Below are 27787 nucleotides of genomic sequence, written 5' to 3'. Positions count from 1 at the left end.
GCTGCGCGGGAGGTTCCGGGCCCGGCCGGAGCTTCCGGGAGCGGCCGCGCTGAGGGGCAGGAGGAGGAGGCGGAGAAAGAGGAGGAGGAGGAGGATGAAGAAGGAGCAGGTGGTGCACTGCCAGTTCTCCGTGTGGTACCCGCTCTTCAAGGCCGTCACCATCCGCAGGTGAGGGCGGCGCGGGGCCGGGGGAGGCGGGGTGGAGGGGAGCGGTGCGGGGTGTAAGGGAGCGGTGTGTGGGGCTGGGTGGGTGGGAGCCGTGCTGGCAGAGGGAGGGGGTTCTGCCCCTCCGCTCAGCCCCGGTGAGGGTCTCCTGGGGTGCCGTGTCCGGTTCTGGGCTCCTCAGTGCCAGAGGGACGCTGAGCGCCTGGGGCGGGTCCAGCGGAGGGGGGTGAGGGCGGTGAAGGGGCTGGAGAGATGATGATGAAGGGAATTGTCTCTTACAAGGAAAGGCTGAGGGAGCTGGGCCTGTTCAGCCTCGAGAATCACTGAATGGTCTGGGTTGGAAGATCATCCAGTTCCAACTTGAAGATCATCTTGTTCCAACCCCCCCTGCCCTGGGCAGGAACACCTTCCCACTGGACCAGGTTGCTCCAAGCCCTGTCCAACCTGGCCTTCCAAGGATGGGGCATCCACAGCCTCCCTGCATAACCTCTGCCAGTGCTTCACCACTCTCACAGTAAATAATTTCTTCCTAATATCTAATCTAAACATACTCTGTTTCAATTTGAACCTACTCTTCCTTGTCCAGTCACTATCTACTCATGTAAATAGTCTTGCCCCGTTTGTAAGTTCCTTCAGGTACTGTAAGGACTGAGAAGGGACCTCATTAACGTGTATAAACATCTAAAGGAGGGTGTCAGAGGATGGACCGGGCTCTCCTCAGTGTTGCCTAGCAATAGGACAAGAGGGAACGGGCAGAAACTGATGCCCAGAAAGTTCCAGCTGAATATGAGGAGGAACAACTTTCCCGTGCAGTAACAACGCCATGATTTGTGCAGTACAACAGATTTCCCAGAGAGGCTGTGGAGTGTCCTTCACTGGAGATATTCCAGAAGTGAACACAATCCTGTGCAATGTGTTTCTGTGTGTTTCTGGAAGCCTTAGGGAATTCTACAGTTTCTGAGGTGCTGCTGCAGGTGATGGGATGGTTACAAGAACTACCAGTAACTCAGGAAAGTGAAGCTTGAGGTAGTTGCCTTGTTGGATCAAAAAGTGCTGGCATCAGGCTTTTAGCAATCAAAGTATTAGGTCTTTTGTGTTTTTGTTAAGGCTTAGCACAGGCTTATTTTTGGTAAGTTTAATGATAGCCCTGCATTTTCGGAGCATTAGGATGGTATAGGCTAACTTTGGGTTGTATTTTGGAAGGGAAACCTTTAGTTTGAGCAACATTTGTGTGGCCTGTGAGGAAACAACATTTTTACCTTAGAATTTCTTAGAGCTTTGAAGGAGTGGGGCATTTTTATGTATTTCATCAATAACTTTTGTCTCTCTGTCCTGTACTTCCCTGGAGGGAAATTTGGCATTGCTTTTTGGGTAAAGGATAAGAGGGGAAGAAGAGAATTGTTTTTTCATAGGGTTAGAGGATGAAGCACGGTGTTATTGAAAAAAAAGTGCTGTTGAAAAAATGAATTCTTTTGTTCAACTAGTTCTTTATCCTAACAAGTAATATTAATAATAAGGTATTAAAGAAATTTTCGTGTTTCTTCCAGTGTTATTCTTCCCCTGCCAGAGAATGTGAAAGAATATTTGCTGGATGATGGAACGCTCGTGGTTTCCGGAAGGTAAAGAAAAACGTTTTGCATTTTACATTTTACCATTTTACATTCACAACCCTGTTTTGCCTACACAGATTGCATTTTGCATAATGAATTTTTTTAAAATCTGTCCAGTCTGGCTGCAGCAAACCTCATCCTGTATGAGCATGGGAGTGGGCTGACTGTCGATACTAAAACTTGATTTGCTGGGGCCTGAAGCAGATCCTAAAATCCATGTCATAAACTTCATTCTAGACCCAGTGGAGACAGTCCTTTTGTTTTCTCCCACCTTTCCTTGCAGAGTGGCCCAGGCTCTGGGGTGCTCAGCTGGTGGTTTGTGTTTGGTTTCTTGGATGTCCTTAGGTCCAGTTTGGAGGCTTGACCTGTCCCATGCCTTTCCCGTGGCAGCTGCCTTAGCCAGGGCTGAAGGGACATTACCTGAGTTTCATTCTCAATAGAATGAGCTGGGAGTTTACCTCTCACAGACCAACCAGGCAGGCTGTGAGTGAAATGAGAGCTGTGTCTGATTTATCAGCTATCAATTTGTTTAAAAACAGAGCTGTTTAACCACCTTGTAAAGAGGAAAAGTATTTTGGAAAAGAATAATTAAGAAAGAGGGTGTTGAAAAATTTTGATTAGGGTGCTTTTAGAAGAAAAAAAAGATCTGCTAATTTGAAAGAAGCAAAGTGTTTATGGGAGGGCCCAAGCCTAGTGCAGGGTGTTCAGGCTTCAGTTTTCTATCCTGGCTTGCTCTGATGTTTCCCTACTAGGGGTTTTGAGGTTTGCTCTTCTTATGAAAACATTTGTTGCTCAACAGCTGGAGATGCTGTGGAAATATAATGGATATGATCAAGTCGAACTCCAGTGCTTACTTTCTTTTTCCTGTGAATTTTTTGTTTCAGAGAAGATCCACCAAGTCACGCTCAGGAGGGCAGTGATGACACAGAGGAGATCCAGGTCAGTGTGAAATGCAACTTAATGTCAAGTCTCATGAGAAAAATAAGAATGTATAACCTTTTCTGCATAACTGTAGGTGAGGAGAGTCCTTCTTGGAAATAATAATCATGTGGTAGTTGCCTTGGAAAACATGAAACATCATTATTTATGCTGTGACATCAGGCAAGTTTTAAAAGGTTTCTGTGCTCTTTCACGGGAGACTGTTTTTTATTTCTTGATAATTGCATTTGTAATAATGAGTAGGGAATTTTGAAGGATATTGGAATTGAGCTTAATGCTCTTTCGTGCCCTGAGAAATTTGGAGGAGTTACTTCAGGAACCAGGGATAGCTTCTGAGGCCATAATAGGTCAGAAGAACATTTTAGAAGGAAAACAGTGAACGATGTTGTAAGTGCAAGGTGACAGAAGAATGATGAAAAAGGAATAGAAGTGAAACAAATGGATCATAGGCCTAAGGATGGAAGTGCTGGAGACAAGCTTTAGACAGGGAAGACTCTGAGTTTTGAAGTGTCCCAAGTTTGTGGTATAAATCACAATTAAAATATATAGGTGTCTTTTTTCCCTACTTTTAGAATGACACTTCTGCTGAATATACAGTATTTTTCCTATCTTAGTTCACAGCCAAAATAATGAGAAGTTGGTGATGTTATGCTCTCTGGGGCAGTGATTTGATCTGTGTGTTGTAGGAGCTGCATGAATCCTGATCTTCTCACAAATTATAAAAGATGTCCCAGGAAACCAGTAACCCTTGTTTTGTTCTTATTTTTAACAGTGGTCAGATGATGAGAACACTACAACCCTTAAGGTAAGGTCCTATAAAAGCCTGACATGGGTTTGTCAGCAGATTTGCTTTTTGCAGGCCTTGTGACACAAAACCTGTTGCTGGTCAGACGCATCTCTGGCTGTGTTTGCCATTTCTCAGACCCTTCTGGATGGGTGGCAGTGTATTTGTCTGGAACTTCAAAAAAGTTTCGCTGGCTCAGTTTGATTTAACTAAAAATAAAACGCTTTTCTTCATCCCCAACAATCACACACTTTAGTTAGACTATAGGAAATGAACTGAAGTGCAGCTCTAAATATAGCTGGCTTTCATTTTCACCACTTTGAGCATCTCCCAATTATTTAATCAGGCTGGATGCAGGAGAAACGAAGCCCCTGCAGCTCAATTTTCACAGCTCTTCTCTGAACGTGCCATTATTTCCTCCTAAGTACATTTATTCCTACCATTCTTCTTTAATTTTTCCTGTCTTTATGGTGCTTGGCACAGAATCAGGATCATGATGGATGCAAAACAGGCTTCCTTGATCTTTTTTTTGCATCTTTTTTTGAAACTTGCCTCCCTCCCCGCTTCTGTATTCTGAGGAAGAATTAGAATCCAGGAAGCTCTAAACACAAAGAAAAATAAGAGAAGCACTTTTTTTTTCAGTTTTCCAAGTGTAGTTTCCGAGGGAGAGTAGGTAAAGTACCAAGGAAAGGTTCAGAATGTTTGAAGTTCAGTCCAGGTCACTGCACTAAAATGTGAGAGGGTTTTTCAGGTGTTTGCATCTGGGGAGGCTGCAGTTAAGGAGATGCCAAAGTGCATGAGGTTTTTTTGATCACTTGTGTGACTGTGAGGGCTTTGTTGTTTTAGAGACATCAATTACCTTTGGCCTAGAAGTTATCTTTGAGTTGAGTTTAAAAGTACTCAGACAGTATTCTTGCTATAAATCTTATCACATGAAAAATCTCTGATATATCTGCTCGAAATCCTTTCATGTGATTTTAAAGGTCAACAAGGTTTCTTTCTGTAGCACCACATTCTGAGTGGAGTTTAGAGCATCCTGAGGAATTTTCCCCCCTCATCTTATGTTTTTAATGTTCTTTACAAGGCAAGGTTTTCTAGTTCAGCCTTTGCAGTGTGTCCTCTGTTTTGAGTCAATATATTGTTGAGGCCTAATTTAAGAGCTGATCAGTTAAAGTATTGCTAACAAGGTTTTATAAAACTAAAGCTTAAATGAGGAGCTGTTACTCAAATTGCCTGTGAGTTGACAGAGATGCTTAATTCTAAAATAACTTTTTAAGTCTAAATATTATTGGGCCTTATTTGTGTACAATAATCTACCACCCAGTATGAAACAACAGGTAAGTAATTAAGGTTTGTTTCTTTGACATTTGTTGCAGATTTCGTGATCAATGTTACAAAGTTTCAGGTTTTCCCCTGAAGTTCCTGGTACCTGTTAGTGATGAGAGTCAGAACTAGAAACATTTTCAGTTTTCTCTGACTGAAAGAATGTCAGATTTGTTTATTAAGTAATTTATTTCCACAGAGACATTGTTTTTTGGGGGTTCCTACTGATTTGGGACACGTTAATTTCTTCTGCAATGTGTATTTCTGATGGTATTTAGAAGATGGCTCCACTTCACTATTAAATGTCTTGAAATGAATATTTTTGTTGTTTTATTTCATTCAGGCACCAGAATTCCCTGAGTTCACATCTAAAGTGGAGGAAGCAATAAGTTCCTTGGGTGGAAGTGTTTTTCCTAAACTTAACTGGAGTGCTCCAAGGGTAAGAATGGTGACTGCCAAAACTTGTAACAGATGTTATCACGTGGATTTTTTGTTTGTTTGTTTGTTTGTTTGATCTCAATGCACTGGAAAGAAGAAGAGACCAGTGGTCAGGCTCTTCTTATTCAGAGTACTGGCTGAAAACTGCCTGGGGTGAAGATGAAAACCCCCACATTTTTAAAAAAGGCAGTAAACTTCCCTCCCGTTATTTTTAGGTACTCAAACTATACCACAGGGATGAATTCCCCCAAATATTGCTGTATCATGTTCTCAAGAGACACTGTGCTCCTGGAAGCAGTAAGGCAAAAACTTAGTTTTTAAAATGGATTTGCTCTGCTTTCAACATGGTATTTGTGAGAAAACCAGTAACTATTGTGTCTCTTGTAGCAGCTAAAGAAGTTTTCCCCAAAATAAAAAAAAAAACCACAATTTTCTGTATGTATTTCAAATCTTGTGTAATATTCAGATCCATCTTCAGCTGCTTTCCTTCCTGCTGGTAAAGGTGCATTTCTGGCTGATCTCCTGCTTTGTTTAGGATGCCTACTGGATAGCAATGAACAGCTCTCTGAAATGCAAAGCTCTCAGTGACATCTTCCTCCTCTTCAAGAGTTCAGACTTCATTACTCGTGACCTCACTCAGCCGTGAGTAACATTTCTGGTGACAAAATTCTTTATACCCAGCCAAAAAAAAAAAAAAAAAAAAAAGGCAGAGCAGGGAGATGTTAAAGTAGCACGTGCAAAAATGACATTGTGGGCCAAGACCATTTTTACTGACTTGCTTTCCACAGCAGGTGATCACCACGTGCCTTTCAAGTTTTAAAGCTGTTGAGGTTTGTGTGGCTGCCTGGAAGGGGCCTGAAACTTCTGCCAATGTATTTCTAGAGCTCCTTCTGAACCCAAGCTCTTGCACCTCTTGGAACAAATGCATTCCAGGACCTGTGACTGAGGGAAGTTACAGATAAAATTACAAATACGATGTGCTTAGAGCGTATTTTTATCTGCTCACGTGAAAATTGTACAGGAGCAGTTTCCTCCTGTAGTACCTGCATCTGATCGATTTATTTCACTCATTTCTAAAATACAGCATTCTTCTGAGAGAAAATGAAATTCCTGGAGTTTAATACTCCTGTTCCTATGATTACTTTTTTTTTTTTTTTTTTTCCAGACAAGCAGAATTTCAAAGAGAAAGGGCAGTCCGTGGCTTGGTGCCTGAGAGCTTGTTTTCCAGTAGTTACTCAGCACTTATTTCTATTGCTGCAATATTTAGGAGACTCAGTCAAATGCAGAATCTTTGCTCTGGGTGCCTTAGGGAGGGTTACCAAGACTGAGGGTCCCATGTCAAGTGCTTTAGGACTTGACAGAAGTTTTCTTGTTCGAAGTGTGAAAGCAGTTGCATTAATGCCATGCAACTGCCTTCTTTTTCATTCCTGCAGCTCTCTTCCCCCACTTTGTTGATACATAAAAACCCAAGGAGGGATAGGCAGCAGCACCTCGTCCTTATCTCTGCATTTATGGAGTGCCAGGCCAGTTCTGGTGGTGGGTTTGATGTCATGTCAAACCTGCAGCCCTGTGAGGTGCAGGAGAAGAGTCTGAGGAGGAGGGGAGAAGATGCTGGAGTCAGAAGACAGTTTGTAAAGTATGTTGGGCTCGGGAACCAGCTGTGAGATTGAGAATTCCTGATTCTGGGATCACAGAGAATGAAAGGGATGGGGAGATGAGGAATCTGTAGTTTACATTTCAGAGGTGAGTAAATAGTGATTCTCAGAACACTTTGGTGCCTCCCCAAGGAGCTGCTTCTCATGGTTTCCTCTAAGGAGAAGTGGGCTGTCTCAGGGGATGGCTTTCTCAGAGAGTTGAGGGCTAAAATTGAACGTCTCCTTTGCTGTAATGGCTTTCAGGGCTGACTTTTGTGCATCTGCAAAGAACTGCACGCTTTGTATCGACCCTTTGTGACTGTTCAGTAATACAGGTCTTGTATTCTGCCATCCTCATGTATAAAGAGGTTCAGCAAAGAGTACCATGAGCTCCTTGCAGAATTCCTGTTTGGTTTACCACTTGTCCTGATGAGACCACACCCCCCAGCAGATAGCACAGCTGACATGATTGTGGGAAATCACCCTGATCTCTGTGTGTCTTACATTTTATGAATATTTTGTGCTTGATCAAAGCATGTATTATTGTCCAGTCTGTGCATGGTATTTCTAAATTGCTAAGTTATTGGTACAAAATGTCCCCAAACAGTGGCTTGATTATTGCTAAATCAGAACAGTGGTCTTCCTTAATTATACTATTGATTGGCTGCCAGTTTCCTAGCCCTTAGCAAGCAGAAATTAAAAATATAGCTGGCATAAGAACCTGAAGTGCTGAACAAATGAAAATTGCATACATAATGCATCCAAATCCCTTGGAAGGGCTACTTGGAGGGAGGATAAATGCATTTTATTTCCGCTTCTTTCATTAATACTCAGCATGGTCTAAAAGTTTCTTGCCTTGCATAAGTAACAGCTGAAATGCTGTTTACCCTTTTTGTTGTTGTTTTGTTTTCTCTTCAATTATATGAACTTAAAAATCTGCTTCATGGGTCACGAAACGGTAAACATTTTCCACTGGCGATTTGTAGGTCTGATTTTTAACCCAGAAATTGAAGCCAGTGACGTGAGACTTGAGGCAAACCTCTTTCCTTGCTTTTCCTTCCTCTCCCATTCCCTGTTTGCCTCCCTGCTGTCAGTCTATACATTGTTCACAAAAAATCTCGTGGCTGGTGTGATCCTTAACTTTTCAACTTTTAATGTGGCCTCTCAGAAACTCAGCGTTGTGGATGTGTGATTAAAAAAAAAAATCCCTTTCTAAGTGGGTTTTCTGATGAGGGATTAAAACTCTTTTTTTCAGCAAAAGTCCCTTTAAAGCCCTGATGGGTGTTTTGGTTTAGAACACAGTTTTCTTCCTTAGAAGAAGTTAGAATGAGTGGACTGTGTTTTATTAAAACAGGAGTGATTGCCCACCTTGAGACTGGCAGAAATCATCAGTATTTCTAATGATGTGATAATGCCCCTTCACTTATAAGATAAGGCTGATATCGTGCTCATTAATAAACCTTACAAATGTTTCAGAGATTGTCCCTGTTCTAAATGCTAGAGTGTTCTTATTTTTCCAGTTGTTTAATAATCACAACCACAGAGGTGAAATAAGTCTGGTGATTTTAGCAACCTAATGCAGGGAACTTCTTTTGCAAGGATTGCCCTTTGACTTAGGACAGAGTCGGCACGAGGCACATTTTCTTTCTTTATTTAGGTGTTTATCAGAGGGCTTCTCAATACTGAATTCTAAAGAAATGATGAATTTTTTCTGAGATGTGGAGGAACAGGCTGTGTTCTCCCAGCAGAACACAGGAGGCACTGTTGGATCATGAAGATGTGCCTTGGCACTCCGATAACCAGAACAGAAGCTGTTGGCTCAGGCTTTAATTTAACCTGTTTCAAGGAAGGCAGTTACACATGAGAGGATGAAGAAAATGAGGCCTTTGATGATGATTTTTTTTTTTCTTGAGGTTTTACTCTCACCCCGTTCTTCTGAGCAATTCACAGTGTGGTAAAAGATCTTCTTTTGAATGGTGCTTGAATTTCCCATTTCTTTTAGTCCTTAAAGTTCCAGGAAGGTTCAGTATTCAAGGAATAAAGATACAGTTCAAAGGCTGTTAGAAGTTTCTCCTTTGATTTTTTTTAATTAAGGTTTTAAAATAAGCTATGAGCTGATAGCAGGGAAAGTGTCAGGTACAGAATAAATTTTACAATTCTCATCATATTCATAATAGTTCCTAATTATCCACAGAATGCCCTCAGTGATTTGCAAATGAGTTCATGGCTTTCTTAGCAGGGTAGGTACTGGGGGTGTTGCAAACTTTCTTGAAATTGCTCTTCTCAGTGTTGAGAACTGAACTACACAGTGGCTTTGTATGTCCTGTGGTCGAGAAGGTGCATTTGGAGTTTTAATACAACTGCTGCATGTAAAGAGACCTTGATCCTTCTGCTCTTGATAGTATAAATCTGTAAACAAGCTGTTGACCACAGCACAGACCTACAAGCAGAAGAGTTTGATCCCTTCACCCTTAACAGTAGTCAAAATGACAGTTTTCAGAGGTTTCAGAAAATACAGCCCAAATATGTCTCTATTTGGGTTTCCTGAAGTCTTTCTGATTGTTCTTTCAAGTACCTCCAGACCCGAGTAGGATGTGGGTTAAAAAAAACCCCACTTAGTCTTTTGCCTCTGGAGATCAAAGGCCCACCTGTAATAGATTAGCTCAGATGGGTCTAAACAATTAATGCTGCAATGAACTGGTAAAAACTATAAAATTGCAACCTCAAGTTGCCCAAAATTTACCCCCAGAACAGGAGTGGCAGTAATGTGCTTTTGTTGACAAATCCTTGGGGTGGCACCCAAGGGTTTAATTTTCTGACTTACCAAGGAGAGAGGAAGTGTCTTTCCCCACACAGCTCTTGTCCAAAACATCTGAGGGTTGAGTTAGGAGATAATTGTGGTTGTTCATTAGGCTGGAGTTTTCTGAGTGCTGGAAAAGCCTGTGTGTTGTAGGACTGAAGCAGATTGCAGGTACCCAAGTCTCAGGTAGGGAAGTCTGAGAGGCAAAGCAGGTCAGAGCGTGCAGAGACTGTAAACCCCCATGTGCTGGACTTGGGCTGCCTTTTTATATATTGTTTATTTTTACTTTGTTGTGTGTGTGGGGATGTTTTCCTCACCGTGATAGGCACATATTCTAGTAAGGGAGGAATTCTGAGCTGAGGAATTCAAAACTGTGAGCTCTCACGGGTTTGTTTCTCTTGCCTTGACGGATCTGAAATTGCGGGGAATCCAAACTGGAGCTGAAGGATGTTATCTGTTTACACAGGCTCACAGATATATGTGATGTGTTTGATCACAGAGCTTTTGGAAAGCTATTACCCTACTTTTCTGGGTGTTGTGGATAATAAAGTCTAGACTAAAACGTGTGAAGTGTATTTCTGCTGGCAGCTCACAGAACGAGCTCTCACAGTCGCGCTTCGCTTCCAACCGAAGGCTGGGCAGCCATGACTTACAAACACGATGCTTATGGGAGACAGGGGACACTTTTGGGTTGCTCCATCAAGTTCTCTGCCAAGAGGAGATGGTATAAATGTTGCATTTAGGACTCTGGCTCAGCAGTGACCCTTTGCACAGTTCTGTGAGTCTGAGGAGTTGGTTGCCGAGAAGGTCGGGGAGTAGAACTGGAAGGAAAATGCACATTTTGCTGCAAATTCCCTCTGGAAGTTGCACAATTTATTGCAAGGTTTGCTGTAAGACATGGAAGTTGACTTGGGTTATAACTGCCTCCATTCTTGATGGTGTCTGAAAGGAGACACACAAGAGTCAGCTACTCACAAGGGACAAAACCTTGACATCTGCTTGCAGTTATGGAAATAGTTTTGTTTATTCCCTCTCTCGAGAGAGATTTGTAAGAGTATTTCTTAAGGCTCTTAATTTAGAAAGATCCTGTGCCGTGGAATCAGAAGTGCCGAGCAGCAGCAGCAGCGCTGTTTTGCATCCTTTATTCATGGAAATGAGCTGCTGTAAGGCATGATGATGTGTCTCTGTTGTGTGCTTTGGGAAGTTAAACATTAAAACATGCTGCAGTGAAACTGGATTAGATTGCTCAAGTTTATCTGGTTCTTTGAGAATTCAGTTACAAAGGGAAAGGAGCAGCACTATTGATTCAAACAGAAATAAATCAATAGTGAATAAACACTCACATTCTGGCCTCGCCCCTGTCCAGGTTTAAGTGCTTCCAAATTGCAGGAGAAGAAAAGAGGTGATTTTTTTCCCCCCTCTCCCCTTGTTAATTGTCAGAAGGAGGTTTGTTATTGATGTATTGCCTTTACTTGTTTTTCACATATTGTAAACAGTTTAACAGTAGTTTTTGTGATTCACAGTTTGGGGTTATTTTTCTCACTGTGGCTAAAATATTACACGTAAAGCAGATTTTGATGCCCGTGCCTTGCTTTTCCAGATTTATCCACTGTACTGATGATTCCCCCGATCCTTCCCTGAACTATGAGGTAGGACTCTGCACGATTCCTAACTAATTTGAACAAAATGCTCACAGCCTGGGTGCCATTTGTGCCTGGGTGCACATCCATAAAATGTGTTGTGTTTGTTTTATCGGCGTTGCTGGCGCAGTGAGGGGGGGGTCTGGTTGAGCACTGCGGGTCGTAAGGAGTTCATTGAACTGCAGATCAGGTGAGCTGAAGTGCAGCCTTGGGAAGCTTCCTGGCAATTTCCTCTCGTGTCTGTCAGCTTTTGACAGGAAGGACAAGCCGAGTAGCTGAAAGCCATAAATTCTTGATGGTGTGCTGCTTGTGAACATCACCCTGAGGTTACTGAGGGAGGAACTCTCTGCTGTGGCTGGGGACATCCTGCACTGAAGTGTTCTGTCATATCTTGTTTCATATGTTTGTTACCAGATTAAAATGTTCAGCTAGACGTGCTTTAAACTGTGAGCATGGAGCTACTGCTTTTCTGGCAACATCTAGTCATCTCTCTAATAATAGTCTTTATGTAAATATAACATTTGTCATCATCTTGTGGGCTTAAAGGACTTTAGAAAAGTGAATGAACCCCTTTTTTTTTTTTTTTTTTAAGCTCTATCAAGTTTGCTTTAAAGATACAGGACATGTGAAAGCTTGAACAAAGAGTTCCATGTTTACTGAGTAGTTAGGAATGTTATCTCTGATTACTGAAACTGCAGTTGAGGGGTGTTGGGAGTTTCCAGTACCCAGCAGCAGTAACTGGGGCCTTCAAAAAAATGGATCCTTCCCAACACTTCAGCTTAGGAAATGCAGAAACTTGAGGAAGTGCCAGAGAGATGCTTTAATTACCAGGCAGTCTGTCCTATGGACTGTAATAGTTTGCTTTCTATTTCTGGCCTGTGTCCTTGTTTTAACTGGTTTGCGCCTTCAGAGGCGTCACAGAGCTCTGCTTGGGTGTGTACCAGAATAGAGGTTGATTGGGATAAATTTAATTCTGCTCATCAGCTCCTTTGACTGGGGAGCAACTTTCTGCCAATTCCATGACAGATTTGTTGTGTTGTACAGCAGGGTTTTTATTTTCCGTGCTTTATCAGTAATGTAACTTGGAAGTCGATTCATAAACGATTTCACAGTTATAAATACTTAAATAATTAATTAAGGTGAGAAGGGGCCTCAGGAGGTCTTTAGTTCATTCTCATGCTCAAAGCCAGGTAAGAGTTCAGATTGGCTTGCTTGGCATTTTATCAAGCCTGGTCTGAAAAGCTCTGTGGGTGGAGGCTGCACAACCTCCCTGAGGGAGCTGTTCCAATGCTTGACAGCCCTCATGGGGAAAACATTTCTTGTGTGCAGTGTGAATCTTTCTGCTTTAAACTACTTTGGATAGATGGTCTTTAGAGGTGCCTTCCAACTGAAAGCCTCCTGTCATTCTCTGAAATGGATGTTAAGTCTAATTGCTTGGAAGGATTTGCTAAAATGATTATGTGAACTGCGGGTTACGATTGTTTTGCTTTCTTGTGTCGTAGGTCATTTACCACTACAGCAGAACTGTAGATGTAGATATGTTGACAAAAAGTCACCTGTTATCTTTCTGAGATGAAAATATTTTGTTTTTTGTTTTTCCTCTACAGCTTGTTCTTCGCAAATGGTGTGAACTGATCCCTGGTGCAGAATTCAGGTGTTTTGTCAAGGAAAACAAGCTTTTAGGTAAGGATGTTCTTAGACAAATTTATTAGATGAAGTTCTGAGTAGTTTCTCTGGTTCCTTGAATGAGAGCTAAATCTGAAGACAGTTCTTGCTTGTCACACCTCATTTCTGAAATTAATGATTTCTCCTTCCTGTAATTTAAAATGTGGCGTGCCACATTTCTCCATCCATTGCATTTGAAAGCCTGACAGCACAGCATGCTCACCATCGCAGGGAGAATATTCCTAATTGAATTGTTAATTCAGAAACTTCCCCCAGAGGCTGTTTTGTGAGTGATTCTTTTCTATTCAGGAGCAAATTGCAGCGTGAACACAGAGCTAATTGTGTGTTGTGCTGCTAAGACATGACCCCATGTGGATACTACATGCAGAAAGTTGGGGAGGTCAGAACATCTCCACGGGTGTCTGAGGTGTCTGAGTTCATGGTATGATCAGTGTAGCTTAATCAGAAACCCTGTTGTTCTGTTACTCTGGTTCCAAGTCCTAAATGTAGAACATTTGGAGTGGCACTGAACAAGCAGGGTATCCACAGCATGCAAAGAGCTGGTGGGCACGCTGGGAGACCTCTGGCAGCTGGAGAACAGGCAGGTTGTGCTAGAGCACGTATTTTAGGCAGCTCCAGGGTGACTGAGGGCAAATTTAGCTGAATTACACTCCTCTGGTCGTGTAGATTATTCTCTGTTGACTACAGCAGGAGCTGAGACATCCAGTGCACAACCAGGTGCTTGAACTGAGTGGTTTGATTTCAGGCTAAGTACCACTGTGGAGTTTGAATTTGGTTTTGGTGTGGTCTACAGCAATGCAAATAGCACAGGGCTGGTGCACATTTGTTCTCACCAAGGTTCAATCATTTCTGCCTGAACTCTTCCAACAAGGAGATGTTGCAGCAGTGATGTAGCAAATCCAGACTTTGCAGGAAGGAAGGTGATTTTTTTTTTTGCTTTAAGATAATACCAGGGTTGCTCATTTTGTCTGTCTCATCCCTACATATTCACAAGCTCCATGTCTACGGGTGATCCATCCAGGATACCTTGGGATGATGTGGAATGCAAGGGTTATTAGCTGTGTAGTCCTCATTGTTTTTCCTGTCTTCCTCTCAGCATGGTGACTGTGGGCTTGTTCTGGATGTGCCTTTTTTTACCTCTTAGGAGCTGTCACTAATTTATTGCTCCTTCCAGTCCCACCTCTGGGAATCTTTAGGAATGTACTCCCTGGTTTTTGTTTCCTGATCTGAGTGTCCTGTGGAGCTGCACATGGATGTTCTGAGCTGTGCTGATCCAGGTGCTGTCAGCACATACCGGTTTCCTAAGCCCTTTTGTTTGGCTGTTTCTTCTGGTGCTCCTACACTCATCATCCCATTCTCTCTCCATTTATGCCAAGTGCAGGTTTGTTACAGTTCTCTGTGATGGTTTATCTTGCTATTAGCAGGGATTGTCCATTGGGTCAGGATTGCTCAATGGCCACTGGCAGAGCCTTTTGAAGGGAGAAGAGCTGAGTCCTGTCCTGTCCTGTGCTGCTGTGAGCACCACAACTGCCAGAGATACACAGCACCGGAATAACCTCTAAAACATTTGAATTCAGTTTTGTTATAGAATATATATATATAGTAGTATTTATTTTCAAATGCCTCAAAGCATTTGTACACTGGCTAATTGAACACTGTACATTTCATGACTAGGATTTGAAACTGTAGATCTGCCAATATGTTTTTTTTTTTTAGCTAGCACTCCAGCTGCATTTCTGAAGATAGTCCCAAGATTTTCCACAATGTGTTCCCATGCTCTTAAAATTAATGAGCTGTCAGTCAAACTAAGGAGTGATAGTTGCAGTGTGGTGAATGATTTTCCAGTTACACATCTGCCTCCCCTGAGATGCCGTCACCTCTTGGTTTTTGTTTTTCAGACTCAGCTTCAGCTTTGCAGTGGTGTTAAAAAGTCCAAGTTCCACTGCCATGTCACTGATTTGGGGATTTAAGCTTTCACCTGTAGTGCCTCATCGAACAAGCACCTGCTATTCCAAACTTAAAAAATCTGTTCAATGAGAATCTGTGGTCCGCAAGGGTCCATCATCCTTGCTGATGTGCAAGCTCAGCCTCTCCCTCTCTCATTTCCTGGTTCCAAATTGTGGTCCCTGCCTCTGATGTGCAGAACAAGGTTTTTGACCCCGGTAACCAAGAGGGAATAAAACTGAAAGGAAAAGACAGGAACTGGAAACTTAAACAGACGGGAATGTTCCTCCTGGAAATCACTTCGAAATAGTCAAAGGGTGTGCATATAAAATGTAGGACAGGGCTGTTCAAGGACAAGATTCCTAATGGAAGTACTTTCAGTACAGGAGAATAAAGCTAATCAGTCAGTCATTGGTGATGGTTGAAACCTGGAAGAACCCCATCTTCTGAAATAGAAATGATCACATGCACATGCTTGACAACTGCATTTTTTCAGGTTGTTTTTTTTGCACGCCCAGAGCCCTTTGTAATCAGCTGAACTCATTGACAGGTATATCCCAGAGGGACTACACCCAATACTACGACCACATCTCCAAGCAACACGAGGACATCTGCAGAGCCATCCAGGAGTTCTTCCAGAAACACATACAGTATAAATTCTTGGATGAGGACTGTGAGTATGTTCAGGATGTCTGTGGATGTGCATCCCTCTCTTCACAGCTGTTGCTTTCCCATTCCCACAGCTATTGGGCCTGTTTAACTTGGGAGAGTCATGCAGCTCTTGTGGCTTTGGGATCTGGAGGAGCGAAGGTTTGGGGTGGCTGTAAAACTGGCAGCAAAAAAAACCCTGAAGGAATAGGCTGGAGCTCTTCAGAAAAACACAGTAAATGAGTGAAAGATCCCTTCAAGAGGCATAATGCCTTTTTTTTTTTAAGGCGTTTTCCCCTTATGCTTAAAAATTTTACGCCTGAGAAGTAAAGTAGGAGATCCTTGACAAAAGGCCTTCAGTAGTAAGAAGAATACTTGTTTATAAAGATGTTGTCAGATGTTTGCTGCTAAATTATTGGCGTATTTCTTGAATAAAGTATTTTTAAGTTTCTTTTCAAGAAGTTGGAATAATTTCTCCTGGAATATGAATGCAAGCACCAGTCTAGGTGCTGAACCTTTTGAATAAAGGCCACAGTGTTTGATACATCCAAGCAGCCCAAGTAAATCGTCTTGTTGTTTAAAAGTGAAGTCCTTCCCAAATTCTACTGGCAAGAGTTTCCTGACATGGTTTAGTGAGAATAGAATACTGTTCCATTGTGATGGGTGATCAGTCGAGGTGAAAAACATGGGGAAGAAATTTAAATTGGGTCTGGCCTGGACCAAACCTCGGTTGAGTAAAATACATAAACAGAGGAATTGTCTGGTAGTTGTGTTGTCTTCTCTAAAGCTTTGAAAATTCAACCTTTAGATAAGTTTTGAACATGGTTGGTTGTTTTGCTGAGCCACCAGGGCAGTCAAGTAGATCTGTCCTCTCTGACTGTCTGAAAAAAGATACCTTCTAGTGCTGTGATCTGTTGTATCAGAATTGTTAACAATTTAACTCTGCAGGGTTCCTTTGTTTCTGTCCAGAGAAGTTCTCAAGGACCACTGCTTGGAGAAGAGTAGCAGCCTGGCAATCAGTACACTAATTTAATAGGTCCAGAGCCTTGTGTTTTGAATTAAGATCAGTCATAAAGATCTGACATTCTGATTACTGTCTTTTAATTTTCCTCTGTGTTCCAATGTAATTTTAGCTGGTGTGTAATCAACTGATAGATAAGAATTCAGGGCACTATTTTTGGAAATTGATGCCTAGATTTAGGCTCTGAAATTGCTGCCTGGTGAACTGAAAGGTCTGAAGTGTCATCTTATGTAAAGGATGGCATCTGAGTTACCTTCTGGGAAAAGGAGGTTTCAGGGTGACCTTCTGGGATGAAGGTTTGTTAACCTTTTTGTTCTGAGACACTAAATGCAGGTCCACCTGCAGAGAAATGTCACGCAGAAAATGTTTTCTGGGTTTTTTGTGGATTTATTTTTTACCCCCTTTCATTTACCCCTCATCATCTCCCTTGATCTGGTAGCATATGTGTTGTTAACGATAAAATCTGGCTCTGCTTGTTTGTTTGCTTTTAAAAGGAAAGGTATTACAGCTTTTTTTTTTTTTTTTTTCCCTGACTTCTTGTTTCGTTGGGGATTTTGATGCTGTTTGCTCTGCTTTTTCCAGTTGGTCTGGTAGCATCTCCAGATGGAAGAGTTGAGTCAGAGCAGCTGAAGCATTGCAGAGTCAGAGCAGTAGGATAACAGATGGGTGAATGCTTTATAAATACTTCTAAATTATGTTAGAACCTTCTAAATACCTTTCATAAGAACCCAGTAAAACAGTGCTCTGGAGGTACCGGCACTTGCTGAGAGCTGGGCCTTGGCTTGCCCTCTGTGTGTGCAGGTTCTGGTGAAGTTTAACTCCACTGGCACAGGACAGTCCTGCTCTGAGGTGACCCCTGAGGAGAAGTCCTGGGGTTGCTGTTCTCCTCCTTGCCCTGATGGCTGGATCAGCCACTGAGGGCTTCTCTCCCCGAGAAAGCAGAGCACTTAATCCTCGAGTGATGTAAATTGACGCAATGGAGCTCGTGCCAGAGCTCTGTGGATGTTTAGGCTGGATGGGCAGAGCCAGATACGTGCCTGGCTTTGGCTCTGCGGAGTTGTGGTTTGCCCTTAGCCCAGCCAACCTCACACGAAATGTCAGATTAAGCCTTAAGTGCGTGGACGTGATCAATCAACATTCCCTGTTCCTGATGGGCAGCTTCCTGAGACTCGAGTGTTCTGCAGTCATATCCTGAGTTTAGTTTATCGACATGTATTGGGAAATCTCTTAGCTAAAATATTCCCTTCCTTATTCACGAAGGAAGTGACAATACAGCATTTGTCTGAGGCTTTTCTAAAGCTTTTTTTTTTTTTCTTCCTGCTAAACTGGTACAACTTTTGCATGTGGCCGTGCCCTGAAGGCTTACCTGTGGATTTCTCTGGCTCAATAGAAAGGCAACTCAAGGATTTGTTTAACCACACAGGACAGCAGCTGACAGAAAGCTGCATGTACAGAGGTTCATGTTTCATTGAGCCAAGGGGAGAAAGAGCAAGAGCTTTGTGTCAGTCACCGAGCCCAGGGGGTGTTTGAAGGAGCCCTTGGTGATCGGGAGGTGTTCTTTGTCTGCTCTGGGTTACATCAAACACGGCACCCACCCCTTTGTTCTACAACCTGTTTGTCTTCTTAGCTGCTGAAGGCCTGACCTCCCTCAAGCAGGAACTTTCTCTTGTTAAATGGTTGTGCAGTGTCCAGCACAGTGGAGTCTTGATCCTGCCTTGAAACGTCTCCATTCTGCTGCAAATGAAACAGCAGCAATGTCCAAGATAAGCTTCTCTCTGGGCTTAGAGTTTAGCAAATGGTCTTTGCTGGGGGGAAAAATCAACAGAGGAAACAAGCATTAAATGGCAAAACCCAGCAGCCAATCTCCCAGTGCATTAACAGCAGTTCTGAAATGCTTCAGCTCCCTCTTGGAAATGAACCTAATTCTGGCGTGCAGTTCTTCAGGCATATTGACTTTGCAGATTGTGCTGTGTACACAATTATCCAGATTTAGATGTCTTTGGTGAAATATATATCGTTGAAGATTAACACTTTTTTTCTCCTTTTCAGTTGTGTTTGATGTGTACAGAGACAGCAGGGTAAGTGAACAATAGGCTGTATATAATTATTCATTCTGTGAAAACCCTGAAATGCTGAGATGAAGCAAGTAAGAGCTTTGTCTTCCTAGAAGTGGTTTTGGGACAAAACCAAAAACAAAAAACAAACAAACAAATTTCACGAAAACATAAAACCCAACCAAACAAAAAACCTCCCAAACCCCAAAACCTATTTGATGTTATTCTTTTCCACAGGTCTTTTTCTATGTTAAGCTCTGTTTACAGTAGGAGAATAATAGGATTAGGGGTGTAAATATGTCTGTGCCAGTGAATTATTTACCATCTTCCAGATTATTAGTATCTTCCAGAGAAGCTGTCATTCCTAAAGCGAAGAACTTTGGCTTCAGCTGCAATTCTGTCAGTTCTGTGAATCTACTGGAGGCAGCTTAATTTTCATCCAGACATGGAGAGTCTTTGCTGCTGCAATTTAGAGCTGAATAGACTATTTCAGTCGGAACAATCATTGACTCCAGTTGCCTGAACAATTCAGGGCTGACCAGAAATTAAAGCATGTAATGGACAGTGCTCTCAGGCACATGGTGGGATTCTTGGGGCTGTTCTGTGCAGGGCCAGGAGGTGGACTTGATGATCCTTGTTGGGTCCCTTCCAGCTCAGGATATTCTGTGACTCTTTGATTAAAGGCACTGACCAAATGTCTCTTAAACACAAACAGATTTGGGGTGTTTTCTTTTAAGATAGCAGTTTCCCTGGGCTCCATTTTTTTCCCCCGTGTGTTATTTTCCCCTGTGGCACCTGAACTCATCAAAACTCATTAACATTTCTTGCAGATTATCCTTGTGAGGTTGGAAAATGGTAACTTGTGCTTCACCTATGGAAGCCTAGGATGTGAAGGGATAACTGTGAAAAGGGAATATGCATGTGGCACATCCAGTTTGTGACAGATGGAAGCTGATTTTTATTTTTCCAGCTCTTCCAGCTGTGGTTCTGAGAGCTGGGCAGGTCAGAACCCCGGACACCCAAATGGTGATGGAGCTGGGGAGAAAGGTTCCATCTCAAATGTTGAAAAGACACAGATGTGGCACTTAGAGATGTGGTTTAGTGGTGACCACAGTGGTGCTGGGTTAAAGGTTGGAATTTATGACCTTAAAGGTCTTTTCCAACCTTAGCAATTCTATGAACTTCACGTGCCAGTATCAGGGTTAGTCACCTTGACTTCTCCCAGAGCCAGTGGAGAGAAGTACTTGGTCAGATGAATTGTGCTTGCAAGGCACACATATATTGTTTTAAAAGCAACTACAACCAAAAATGCATTTTCTAGCCTTCAATCTGAAAACCTGATGTAGGGAATCACAACCTGATTTTGAGAATCACATTAGTGCGTGAAAATTAAATGTTTAGCTTAATTTTTTTTTTCCAAATCCTAAACCAGAAATGCAAAAACAATGGCTGTAGACTTTTGTTCTCTACATTTCTGGGTCTCACTGTTTAGCATGTTTAAAGTTATGGGATTGGAGAAAGTCTTTATTTGAGTTGAGTTGGGAGTATTGGGAGCAAGTCCCGATTCCGAGTTTGAATGTTGCTAAACTATTTTGGAATAGTTTAATAGTAAATCATGCCCATAGCTCACAAAACAGAAACTAAACAGGATGGTGCCTCATGTGGAAAAACAACTACTGTCCTGTTTCTCAGCACAGCTTTTAATGTAGGTACCTAAATCCAGAGTGTGGGCTGGGAACAGCCACTCTGTAAGGAAAATTACCTGCCCAGGCTCAGCTCCTCAGACAGAGGATGCTGTCAGGGAAGATGAGGAGCAGCAATCCAGCACTGAACCAGACTCTGCTGGTGGTTCTCTGCCTCACAGCTGAGGCACGAAAAACCAGATTATTGAAGTAAAAGCTTTCAGCCCGTGGGATCTCAAATGAGCAGCATTTCTTCATCTGTCAAGATAAAACATATCTGTTTGTGGACTTCTCTCGGTGCCTTTTACCCTCGGGTTTTGGAAACTGCCAGCTAGCCCTTTGTGTGTCAGCTCCTCCTCCTTTCACACGTACTTGTGTGGTTTGCAACGTTATTCATCGCTCCCTTTGTGTGCGAGTTACGGGCAGCAGCGAGAGAACACCGCGTGTTTGGCGGCGTGATTCATTTCCAGAGCCCCTGCTCCTCATCGCGCTGGTTGCACAGCAACCTCACCTACAGAATGAGACAAATGTCCACTGTCTGCTTGTTTTAAACACTTTCAACTCTTAAATATTCAGCTTGGAGGAGCAGCTTGGTGTTTGATGTGGCTGTGAGTGAGAGGAGCCTCAGCGAGGAAATGCAGTGAGTGGCTCCAGCCCACTGTGGGCTCCCAGCTCTGCTGAACGTGCAGTCAGCAGCGCTTGTGTCTCTGCCTTGTGAGTGGTGTCACCGTGCAGGAAGGCGCAGCTGGAGTTAGTGAGGGAGATGTAACAGTTCAGTTTGCATTTTATCTGTCTTTGGCTTCCTTTAAGCAGCCTGTGTCGTAGGCACTTCCTTTCAGCAACGTGCTGCTTAATGCTCCAGTAAAACAAAGTGTGGAGCTGCCATGGTGTGGTAAATCTATTGGTTCCTCCTTTTAGGATGAGAATAAAATCTTTTGTATTACAAGTTGGGGTTTCTTTTTTTCCCCCTCCAGGTATGCACAACTTTGTTTTCCTGGCTTGTGCATTTCCCATAGCAAAGATTACTAATAGCAGGCAGAAGAGGGCAGATAAATAGCTTTACTGCTGTTCTTTAGATAAACAGTGCAAGCCATCTGAAACTACATTTAAATCGTGACATCGCATGGAAGAGTTGAAAGCAAATTTAATCTGAAGAAGAGACAGTTTGGTTACTGACCCAGGGTTATACACACTCCTTTTAATGAGCCCTGGAAAGGGATGTTTGGTTTGTTTTGCCACTTCTCATCAATTTGCAGCTGCCAAAGCTCAGTGCAGATTTAGGCCCTCTCAAGGAAACAGCTGGTGTTGTAGATGGGGCATTGCTGCCTGCAGGAGTGGAGGGAACACCACTGGGTGCTCACAAAAACGGTGCTGCTCTCAGGAGCCTCAAACCCAGCTTCAGTTTTTTCCAGGGTACAGATCTTCTCCAGAGAAATGATCTTGTGTTCCTGTGAAAATGCTGCTTTTGGTGTGTTTGGGGTGAAGAGGGATCTCTGTGAACTTTTGTGGGGAAGCATTAGGTATAACTGTTTCTGATCCAAGGAGAGATTCTCTGAACTGATGAACGAACTTAGCCAGCTGTTGTTTCTGTCTGTGATTAAATTGGTTCATTAGCTTGTTTTTGCATCGTGACAGAGTGAATCTAAACCCCCAGATCAGTCCTCGTGCTGTCTTGGAGCTACCAAGACATCCTCATTAGCAAAAATAAAGCATGGCTTGTAGTGAGAGTTTGTGCTGGCCTTTTGAGGAGGACCAAAGATGGGAAACGACAGCAGATGTTTGCCTCTGCACTGATGGTGGCAGTGTTAGTGCAGGGGTGTTGCAGCTCAGCCAGGGGCTTCTTCACCCTTCCAGAACAAATTAGAAACCACTCAGGACTGACCCCCCCCCTCATTTCACAGTTTCTTTTGCAGCTGTCTGGTTTCAGCACTGCTGGTGCCGTGGTTTGGCCTCTTAAAATATGCCCCGTGGGAGCTGTGGCCCGTGGGCCTGCCCTGAGAGAGAGAGAGAGCCCTGTGACACCCTGTGTGCAGCTCCACACCCACTGCTGGGCTGCTGGCTCAGCTCCAGTTTGCAGATGACATCACTGCTTTCATCTGCGCTGGGACTCCCCGTGCCTGCACGAGGGACTGGCTGTGGATGGCGACGGAGCAGCCAGAGCCCTTCTGTCCTCTCTCCGTGGGGTTTCCATGCATTTCCTCTTCCCTGGTATGTCAGTGCCCGTGGGGTAGCTGAGGTGTGTGGGTGGGAGAGGCAGTCCCCAAGTTACTCTGTGCTGAAGGCTGCAAAAGCATCTCTGGGAGATAGAAACCAGAGGGCTGGAGTGGAAGTCATTGAAGATGTTTGCTGTTGGTATCAAGATGGGCAAGATCTTTTAAAGAAAGAAGATCCTTCAGTAATGAGGGGAAGGAAGAGAAAGCAGAATGAATGGTTAGTAGCTGCACAGGCTTGTTTTCCAATTCCAGTTGATCTTTAATAAACACAATAAAATTCTTCAGCCCTGCTTATATAACTGCAACCTTTTCCTTCCATATTTGATAGAACTGATTTCTCCCAGATGGAATACTTGTTTTGTAGAGTCTTACCAGCAGCTGTAGTCACATTTAATTCTAGTTTATTACAATATTTTCTTTTATTAGAATAGCTGACACTTCCCTGGATGAGGAAAGATGGCCCTGTGCTGGGGGTTGTGTCTTGAGGTGACTCAGGGGACACAGTTCCTTCCTCCCACACACGTCTCTGTTACCTTTAATGTGCCAGTCTCTGCTTTCATTTCCCAGCTGTGCAGCAGGAGTGCTGCTGTGCACACCACACAGCTGTTTGGAACACAAAAACATTAAAGTACAGGCACCAGAAACTGGTCTGGACTATTGGTAATGGCTGTGTTAAAAATGCCTCTAAGTTCTTCTGTGTTTATCTGTATTTCTAGAGCATCTTTGTGCTTCCAGGAGCTCCATTATATTTTTGTAGACCCTGCTCTGGGTTTTTTGGAGTCCCTTCAGAGGCCAAGAACAGCAATTCTTGTAGAATTTACTGAATATACAACAGGGGTGAGGTGGCTTTTGGTGGAAAGCAAAATCCTTGCTTTGGTGGTTTAGGTTTATTTGTTTGGTTGTGGTTTAGGTTTGTTTGTATTTGTTGGTGTCCTCCCTTATTCCTTGTTCCTGCTGTCTGGGGATCTTGGAGGACCGTGGAGATTAGAGAGAACTTCTGTGGCCTCATCTGAAAGCACCTGGCATAGAACTAAATGCAGTTTATTTGAGCTCTATTTGATATTTTGTTTTTTAAAAAAACTACTTAAAGTAAATTAGTAAGTCATAACTTGCTGTGATTTAAAACTGTATAATGTAAAGGATGTTAGGCTATTTAAAGTGCTTAAAACCAGGTAGTTTGTTTTGATATCTTTTTATCTAAAGACTAAACATACTGTAATAATACAAGTGTTTGTGTGTTGGTGTTTTTTTTTAGTTCTTTTGTTTTGTTTTAATTCTATGATTTGTTTTAACTCTTCTGTGGTTCCTTTGCAGGGTAGGATTTGGTTAATAGATTTTAACCCTTTTGGTGAAGTAACAGACTCCCTACTCTTTACCTGGGAAGAACTGACCTCTGGGAAAAACTTGAAAGGAGACCAGAGTGAAGGGGAAGCAACAGAGCAGGTGAGGGAGGCTCCATAACATCCAACAGCAGTTATGGCCTTTTTTTTCCCCTTTCTCTCCTTTCAATTTTTCTTTTAATATATTGCTTTTCTCTACGATCCCTTACATTTCTGTGTTGTTCCTGATGTCTGTCATACCGTTTCCCACATCTCCAGCTTCATGCTTGGTGGGGGGAGTCCAGAAGAAGCTTAAATTCTGTCTCTCCCTCATCTGGAACACCCTCAGGGGAGCCCTGTCCTCTGGTTGAGCTCCCTGGTCTTGCAGAGCAGGGCTTTTCCACCTCTCTTCCAAGCAGCCTTTCCTCCATAAAAACAAGTTAACTTCCCTTTAATACCGAGAAGGAGGAATAGCCTTAGTTTTTTGTATTCCAGCTTTTTTCTTTTTCCTCATGCTTGAGGCAAGAGTCCTCACAGCTCCACAACTGCTCGCACAGCCGGCTGGGAGATGGAAAATAGCGCGTTAGTAGATCTTGGGAAACACTTGAGGAGAGAGATCTGAGTCAGTGTGGGCTTTTATTTTCCAGCTGTTGAGCTGCATTAGAGGGAACTGAAATGACGTGCTTTGTTTGAGCTGATTTTAACCTTTGAGCTTTGCTGTGGTCCTGTGGCCATTTCCATAGCACATGGACAGGGAAACATCACTCCTCAGGCTGTTGTTCAGGCCATTATCTCTGTCTCACGTGGTATGAAAAACCCATTCCATGAATCTTCCTGCTAGAAGCTGTGTCTCCTTTGTCAAAACACACTCCCAGTTCTTGAGCTATCTGTGGGACACCCAGATTTTTGGTTTGGGATTTCTTTTTCTCTGTGCCAGAAGCTTTACACAATTTTCTGTAGTGCAGGCCTGGATGAAAAGTAGAACTTGTCTTCATGTTTCAGCTCATATCCAATCACAGAATCTGGTGTGAAGTGACTGATCTTCTCTCTTCAAAGTGAAACTCCTTATTGCTGTACAGTGGGCAATTAAATTGCATGTCAATGTGTCGAGCTGAAAATTATATAATTACCCAAAACCTGTTGCTACAGTTGAGCCTTTGGAGATATTTTTGGCTCTTTTGTAGAGATATTTTTTCCTTCAGTAAGTAAACTGGTTGGAAAGGTTATAACTTCAGTAAGGTTATAATTGCAAATGTGTTTAAACAAGGAAGCCGTGAAGCCAAAGTTTGGGGATTCTTTCAAAAAGATTTTTCTCTGTGCAGATACTTATGTAGCTACTGCTGCTCCAAGGTCCTTGCAGCTAAGCACAGTATATTAAATCCATTAATAATTGATACATTGCAGGAACTTTGAAGCGAGGCAATGAAAGCCGTTCCTTGACTGTTTAACGTGTTTGACATTTTAAACTGCTCTGCAGTGGGCAGGGGTTTTGAGAAGGAAACTGCAATTTTTAGCAAGCACAAGTTGAGCTGAGCGAATGCCAAATAAAGTCACGGGCAACGTGACTCAGGCGGTCTCACAGAGGAGTTCACAACATTCTGGTGTCTCTCCCGAAGGATTATCCGGTTTTCCGCTGCACCAACAGCCAAGTCACTGTCCAGCCCAGCCCCTACCTGAGCTACCGACTGCCCAAGGACTTCGTGGACCTTTCCACGGGAGAGGACGTTCACAAACTCATCGACTTCCTTAAGCTGGTAAGAAGGGGCAGGAAGAATTCCTGACCTTCCATCCCTGTCAGATGGGAACGTCGAAGTCCCTGGAACTGTGCTTTTGTAATTAACACGGGTTATGTAATTATGGGAAAAGTAATGTATGAAGCTGTCACCAAATGTATTGTTTAATTAATTGTTTTTGAAGTGATGGAGAGCAAGCTTTCATACTGATCTCACTTCGGTGAGATCAGTATGAAAGCTTGCTCTCCATCACTTCAAAAACAATTGATTTTATCAATTTAAGGAATGAATGTAGCTTGTCACATCTTACTGAAGATGTTTTCTTCCTCATTTTTTAGAAAGATGTTTTCTTCTCTAATTTAAATGTAAATACAAATGTAATACAAATAGAAATGTTATTTTTGAATGCCTGGAGCTGATGCTTTTAAGAACCTCTTTAAAAGTTAGAAGGCAAGTATATTAGGAAAAACTCCAAAACAGTTATTCCTTTTTCAATACATTTTCTTTATTCTTTTGGTGAACAGTGATATAAAAACATGATATCTTTGGAAGGCAGGGAAGGGAGGGCAGGTTTACCTGCATCTTGACCACTGGCTCTTGCCACCACCATGATGCTTTCTGGTCCTTGTGTATTCCATTAGTTAATGCACAGGGCAAATCTTGCTCTTTACTGCAAATAAATCCTGTTGTTTGGGATGAGGGAGAGGGCTGATGTTGCTCTGTTCCTTTTTCTGGAAACATTATCTCTCAGCATTCAAAAAATGGCTTAGAAACGCACTCATTGTCTAATCCATTGTATCTGAAAACTCTTGTCATGATTTATTAGTGCTCCTATTTCAGATAACTGTGGCCTAACATTATGAACTCTCCTGTTCTGTTGACAGAAGAGAAATCAGCAAGATGATGACTGAGGACCCCAGAAGCATTACACTGAATTACAAGCGAGAAATGTGGCCACAGCTATATTTAGCATAACTATTAAACTATTGATTTGAAGAAAACATGCTTTTTATAGTCAATGAAAGAACTGAAGAGCTGTTCATCCTCTGTGTCTCTTGGTTTACATAAAAGTGTAGAAGAGCTTTTTCAGGGTAACATGAAAGGTCAGGGTGAGTTCTCACTGGATTCCAGGTGCAAGCAAGCCACGGTCTGAGTGCAATGAACAACTGCTTTCCCATCTCATATTGTGGAGATTGATGCCACTGAGCTCTGCCTTTGGACTCTTCACTGATAAATATGGCAACATGTCATGCTTGTGCAGGTAAAACATCCAGCATCCTCTGAGCTTAGGCACAGTCCTGCTTCAAATATGGTCGCAGAGAAAAAGGAATGTACATTTTTATCTGTAGTAACCTTTTAAAATTGTAAATGGATTTTCGTTCGGGAGCAGTTCTCGTCCATTATGTAAAAAAAAAAATAAATTAATAAAAAAGTGGAGAAGGGATGTTTGTATCTTCATTGTGAGGGCTAAGACTTTATTTCAGAGAGCAGCTGTAGCTACAGCAGACTACTTAGAGTTTGAAAACTTTGCATATCGGGAATTTGAAATTCTGAATGCATTTCAAGTAAAGTAGCATTATCACAGTCACTAAAGCGATGAAATTTGTTAAACTTCACCAAACTTCATCTCATTTGCATAGTAAAACCTATTTTTTTAACAGGATTACATTCTAGACATCATCTGTGACATTAGTCTACATAGTTAAATATATATAATATATATATATATATAATTTTATATTCACACTCAGTTTTATTTCTTTTGTATCTCTGAGTTTCTTAAGAACACAATTACTCTTTCAGCTCTTAAAATGCTGAATTCATTTGGTGAATTTTATTTTGTGCCTAAATGGAAGCTTGGCTAAATCTGAGGAAACAGAAGCTCTCGTTACCAATTGCTGTGATTTGGGAGGTGGGGGAGGGGTTGACTTTTGAATACAGGTGTTTGCATGGCATCAGTCATGGCATCAGTCATTCCTTAACAGTGTGCAGAGTTCCCTTTGAAAAAAAAAAGGACATTTGGAGCTGCTCAGAGCCCCTGGAAATTGGTTCTCGTTTCACAAACCAGTCATGTGATACTCTCTGTGTATATAAAGCAGTTCGTGTTTCTTTGCCTTGCTTTTGCTGTCAATTTGGAGTGGTGCTTGGTTACAA

The 27787-nt window shown here is 42.4% G+C and overlaps 1 protein-coding gene across 1 annotated transcript; it reads left to right on the top strand.

Annotated features, from left to right (window-relative positions):
- The first annotated feature begins 5 nt into the window (after nt 1–5).
- On the top strand, nt 6–26559 carry CDC123 (cell division cycle 123). The gene is made up of 13 exons (XM_027901464.1): nt 6–168; nt 1713–1784; nt 2660–2714; nt 3487–3519; nt 5165–5260; nt 5795–5901; nt 11294–11342; nt 12941–13016; nt 15514–15636; nt 18682–18710; nt 23896–24024; nt 25517–25654; nt 26518–26559. The coding sequence occupies exons 1-13, from the start codon at nt 95–97 to the stop codon at nt 26542–26544; spliced, it is 1008 nt and encodes a 335-aa protein (XP_027757265.1). The 5' UTR covers nt 6–94; the 3' UTR covers nt 26545–26559.
- Nucleotides 26560–27787: the final 1228 nt, after the last annotated feature.

This window comes from Empidonax traillii, unplaced genomic scaffold, assembly GCF_003031625.1.
Source record: "Empidonax traillii isolate 1590-97213 ecotype Southwest subspecies unplaced genomic scaffold, ASM303162v1 scaffold785:size696563, whole genome shotgun sequence".
NCBI lineage: Eukaryota > Metazoa > Chordata > Aves > Passeriformes > Tyrannidae > Empidonax > Empidonax traillii.
This window is presented reverse-complemented; position numbering and strand designations above follow the sequence as displayed.

Coding starts and splice junctions, on each gene's coding strand:
- CDC123 (XM_027901464.1), top strand. CDS start 95: ATGAAGAAGGAGCAGGTGGTGCACTGCCAGTTCTCCGTGTGGTACCCG. Junction 169..1,712: donor AAGGCCGTCACCATCCGCAG/GTGAGGGCGGCG, acceptor TGTTTCTTCCAG/TGTTATTCTTCCCCTGCCAG. Junction 13,017..15,513: donor CAAGGAAAACAAGCTTTTAG/GTAAGGATGTTC, acceptor ACTCATTGACAG/GTATATCCCAGAGGGACTAC.